General features: G+C 39.4%; 1 protein-coding gene across 1 annotated transcript in view; it reads right to left on the reverse strand.

Moving 5' to 3' along the window:
- Positions 1–5,242, reverse strand: part of SUPT16H (suppressor of Ty 16 homolog (S. cerevisiae)) — a 41,836-nt gene that overhangs the window by 17,011 nt on the left and 19,583 nt on the right. Inside the window, exons 9-15 of the mRNA XM_011976297.1 lie at positions 3,513–3,586; positions 3,270–3,382; positions 1,890–1,955; positions 1,685–1,780; positions 1,486–1,601; positions 1,247–1,400; positions 637–764 (exon numbers count right to left, since the gene is read on the reverse strand). Of these exons, the coding sequence (XP_011831687.1) occupies positions 637–764; positions 1,247–1,400; positions 1,486–1,601; positions 1,685–1,780; positions 1,890–1,955; positions 3,270–3,382; positions 3,513–3,586 (747 nt within the window). The remainder of the gene's footprint in view (positions 1–636; positions 765–1,246; positions 1,401–1,485; positions 1,602–1,684; positions 1,781–1,889; positions 1,956–3,269; positions 3,383–3,512; positions 3,587–5,242) is intronic.

The raw sequence follows: 5,242 nt of genomic DNA on the forward strand, positions 1-5,242 counted from the left end.
ATTCCTTCTTTTTCTTAAATGGAGTATATTACAAACAGCTAGTTCATTGAAGTGGGGGAAATCACATTTTCATTTTTCAAATCTGGCATAACATCCCCAAATTATCCCACTTCACACCATGAAATCATAGAATCCAATGTGGCACAAATTTTCTTGAGGATTCAATTGTAAAATACGTTTGTTATTTTTAACACTTATTTGCATAACTATTTTTTCTGAGATAAGGTCTTGTTCTGTCGCTCAGGCTGGATGGAGTATAGGCAAGATCAGGGATCACTGCAGCCTCAACCTCCCAGGCTCAAGGGATCCTCCCACCTCAGCCTCCAGAGTAGCTGGGTGACGGGCGCACACCACCACGCCTGGTTAATTTTTTGTTTTTTAGTAGAGACAAGGTCTCACTATATTACCCAGGCTCAAAGTAGGTTTAGTAAATACACAATATCTTCAAGAAGATTCTAAATTGGGATCCATTCTGAAAATAGTACAAAGTCAAGAAGGCAATCTGAAGTAAGTCCCAATGAGGAAGGCTTTGACATTTACTAGGTAGGGAAAATGCAGCACAGAGAATGAAATGTTTCTGAGAGTAACACTCCAGACAAGATGAATCTGGGTGTGACTATTTTCTTGGGGACTCACATTTCCTTGACAAAAGTCGCTTCAGGGTTAGGAAAGATGTTGCCTTCATTCCTGCCCAGAGCACTGCCTGGGCAATAAAAGTTGATTCGCAAGTAAGTATAATCTCCTTCCACGGACATACTTATATTCTGTTCAAAGGAAAACCATAAAAAGTAAACAGATTTCTTTCCTAGAGATTAGTAGTTACAGCAATGTTAAAATTAAGTTAGGAGTTACAAGTTGACTGCTCTTAACCTTAATCTAAATCTAATAAACTTACATATAATATATCTTTTTAATAACGAAGTATCTTTTCCCCCCAAAAATCTCTGAATTCTCAAAGTACCTTGTACCATGAATACAACTACAAGCTAAACAATGCTTAAATGAAGTTGAAAAAAAGATAGGCAAATTATGTTTCCAGATTAGTTTAGCTTTCTACTAAGTGAAAAAAACTGGAAGAGGAAGGAGAATGACAGGACAAGAGGGATGTCAGTCTGACATCAGAGTCACAGAGGACAACAGAGTCTGAAGGAGTGGGAGACATGATGAATGCAGATTATTTATGGCAAATACAATTACTATTTTAAGAAACAGTTTGGATGAAACCTGATGCATTGAATGTTAGTACCTTGATTGTGGCAATGTGAAAAGGTGTTGCAATGCCAAACACGGGCATTATTACAGTCTCATATTTCTTATCGATGTAGATCTTCATTTCCCGAATATGTGGTTCCTTAGGCATCAGAGATGGGTTTTTATAGGACACATTAGATTTGCGAGCTCTGGAGTGGGATAAAAAACAACTGAGAAATTTCTGCAGTCACACAGAACCCTCAGATAATCTCACTGCTCAATGAAAACTCTTACTTCTGAATCTGCTGTTCTCCCTTTTGTTCAGTCAGTCGTCTCTTTGCTTCTTCATTGAGTTGAGCCGCTAGTTCTTTCTGATGTGCTCTTCGCTTCTCTTCTGCAGTCATTTCATTCTGGTGAATGGAAAATCCAATTTATCACAACATGTGAGCCATATGATAGGTGAGATCAACGTAATTCAAAACAGTAAACTTACTCTTGTTCTTTCTGTAAGTAATGCTGCCCGAGAACCTCTTCCCAAAAGGTCCTCTGCCTCATCTTTCTCCTCCTCCTCTTCTTCCTCATCTTCATTCTATGGAAAAAGTCATAATCAAAAAATGAAATTTTAATTATTTTAGCCAATATTATTTAACTTCTTTATATCCTAAACTTCCTATACTACTTATCTATCTTTTTCCTACCTTTAGGAAAATCCCCACATTCTTCACTTTCTTCTTCACAGAAGTGAGAACAGTAGCTGGGCCATCCTAGAATTAAAAGGAGAATGAAGACACATTATTTAAAAGAGGCAATTTCATTTTCTAACCTAGTAAATGGCTGGGCAATGCTTTGAATCTTTTGGACACTAAAATGTTTGACAATGGAATAAATACAGTTTTTATCCTTCTAACCTCTAACCTCTTGTCAGGAGCTACAATTTGTTTTTTCTTTTTTTTTGAGCAGAGTTTCACTCTTGTCAACCAGGCTGGAGTGCAGTGGTGCGATCTCAGCTCACTGCAACCTCCACCTCCCGGGTTCAAGCAATTCTCCTGCCTCAGCCTCCTGAGTAGCTGGAATTACAGATGCGCACCACCACGCCTGGCTAATTTTTGTATTTTTAGTAGAGCTGGGGATTCACCATGTTGGTCAGGCTGGTCTCAAACTCCTGACCTCAGGTGATCCACCTGCCTCGGCCTCTGGAAGTGCTGGGATTAATGCGTGAGCCACTGCACCTGGCCAGGAGCTATCATTTGGGAGGCAACACTGGGTAATCGTTAATACAGGTTTGATTTGAAGGCTGGCTCAGTTGCTTTCTAGCTCAGTGACATTTGGCAAGTTACTTAAACTTGTCTGTGCCTTCAATTTATCTAGTAAATGGAGGTAATAAGAGTATCTACTTCACAAGGTACTATTTCAATGAATTAATGTAAACTGCTTAGCTTCTGATAAAAACACTGAACTACCTGTGCTCATTATTATTAAAAATCAGTTCCTGCTGAGGGAAAGAAGTTAGTCACAAAAGACCACACAGGGTATGGCTGAATTTATATCAACTGCCCAGATATTTAGCAAATCCTTAGAGAGAACGTAGTTTAGTCACTGCCTAGGCCTGAAGAACCAGTGGGGGAAGGGAAGGGGGATGCGGAGTGACTGCTAATAGGTTCAGGGTTTTTTCCTAAGGTGATGAAACTATTTTCAAATTAGATTGTAGTGATGGTTACACAAATGTGAATATGCAAAAAATCACTAAATTGTACATATTAAGTCAGTAAATTGTATAGTATGTGAATTGCAGCTCAATAAAGCTGTTTTTAAAAAGAAAAAAAGAATCAGTTTCATTATTAGTATTAGTTCCTGATATTATCAAGGTTCAAGCCACAATATGACAATATGATTTAATGGTTTAAATCATTGCCTGTACCTGGGCTACAGTCTCTATGCCTAGCTGCATTAGGTTAGGCTGTCACATGGATTCTTCCCCTTAGCTAGCATTTAACAAAGCAAGAAAAAACCCACAGGGTCCACAAACGTGCCTCAAAAGTTAGCTCATGAAGACTCCAAAGTTTAGAGACAATACACACCTCATCCACAAGCACTGTGTCACCAATAAACAGGGCATAGGTTTTCTCTTCTGGCTTTTTCCCCTCCTTGTTAGTCAGGTCTGAGAATCCTAAATTGATGCTGAAAACCATTCCTAAAACAGCAAAACAAGGATTGGTCTGTGGCTGTGACAATATGGAGAGGTGTAAGACATATGCCTAAAAGAAGATAAAGCTAAAGGAAATAACTCACAAAAGTATTTTCTTATTGTATGTGAAACTTACCTTTCTTCAGTTTGTATTGATTTTTACTATTGATTACTAGGGAGCCTTCACGGAATTCAATTCCCATCCCAAATCTGAAAAGAAACAGATAAAAGTCAGCAAAAGGCTACAGATCTCTAACATGGATCAAGTATAATATGTTCATTTCAACTTTCACAGTAAGACAGGCAAACATGTTTGAAATGATTTACCCCTGCTGACCGCTCAGTTAGAAAAGAGGATTCAAAGACAGTCTTTGGCCTCTAAATATGCTGTATAATCCCATGGTGAAAAATAATTTCCTAATTGATTATATCAAGCCTTTTAAATTTTAGCTTATTTGCCCACATTTAAACTTTAACCTTCTACCATAAAATCAAGTCAGTAGTATTCCTGTAAACAACATAGAAATTATTAAGGGCTACATTACTAAGACAGTAATAACCAGATTAAAAGAGGCAATTTTTAGTGGAACATTGGTAACCAGATTCATAAGACTTGGTATATAGGTATATATTTCCTCTTCTCCACGAGAGAAGTCTAGAAACTATATACCACAGACTAGTTTTCATCTAAAGAGAGTGCCTACATAAAGCTTTGTTTCCAAATATGTCCTTTGTTCTATAACACGTTATTAGGTATTTCTAGGTGTTCAGTGATAAAATACATTTGAGAAACATACTGGATTTGAAGGGGTGTCCTGCCCCTCCACACCTGTGGGCGTTTCTCGTTAGGTGGACCGAGAGAATTGAGAAAAGAAATGAGACACAGAGACAAAGTATAGAGAAAGAAAAAGTGGGCCCAGGGGACCGGCGCTCAGCATACAGAGGACCCACCGGTCTCTGAGTTCCCTCAGTATTTTCTCTGAGTTCCCTTAGTATTTATTGATAATTATCTTTACCATCTTAAAGAAAAGGAAGTGGCAGGATAATAGGATCATTATAGGGAGAAAGTCAGCAATAAGACATATGAATAAAGATCTCTGTGACATGAATAAGTTTAAGGAAAAGTGCTGTGCCTTGATATGCATATGCAAACATCTCCATAAATCTTTTTAGTGCATAAAGAGCAGCACTGCGCTAGCAAGTCCCGCCTTTCGCCCTAAGGCAGTTTTCTCCTTTCTCAGTAAACAGAACACACAATCGGGTTTTATATGGAGATGTTCCATTGTCCAGGGACGGGCAGGAGACAGATGCTTTTCTCTATCTCAACTGCCAACAACTGCCAAGAGGCCTTCTTTCCTCTTGTACTGGTCCTCCTCAGCACAGACCCTTCACGGGTGTCAGGCTGGGGGACGATCAGGTCTTTCCCATCCCACGAGGCCATATTTCAGACTATCACATGGGGAGAAACCTTGGACAATACCTAACTTTCCTAGGCAGAGGTCCTTACGAGGCCATATTTCAGACTATCACATGGGGAGAAACCTTGGACAATACCTAGCTTTCCTAGGCAGAGGTCCCTGCGACCTTTGGCAGTGTGCGTGTCCCTGCGTACTTGAGATTAAGAGATTGGTGATGACTTTTAACCAGCAAGCTGCCTTCAGGCACTTGTTTAACAAAGCACACCCTGCACAGCCCAAAATCCTTTAAACCTTGAGTCACCACAGCACATGTCTCTTGCAAGGACAAGGTTGGGGGTACGGTCACAGATTAACAGCATCTCAAATACAGAACAAAATGGAGTCTCCTATGTCTACTTCTTTCTATATAGACACAGTAACAGGCTGATCTCTCTTTCTTTTCCCCACA

Source organism: Mandrillus leucophaeus, unplaced genomic scaffold (genome assembly GCF_000951045.1).
Source record: "Mandrillus leucophaeus isolate KB7577 unplaced genomic scaffold, Mleu.le_1.0 Scaffold163, whole genome shotgun sequence".
Taxonomy (NCBI): Eukaryota; Metazoa; Chordata; class Mammalia; order Primates; family Cercopithecidae; genus Mandrillus; species Mandrillus leucophaeus.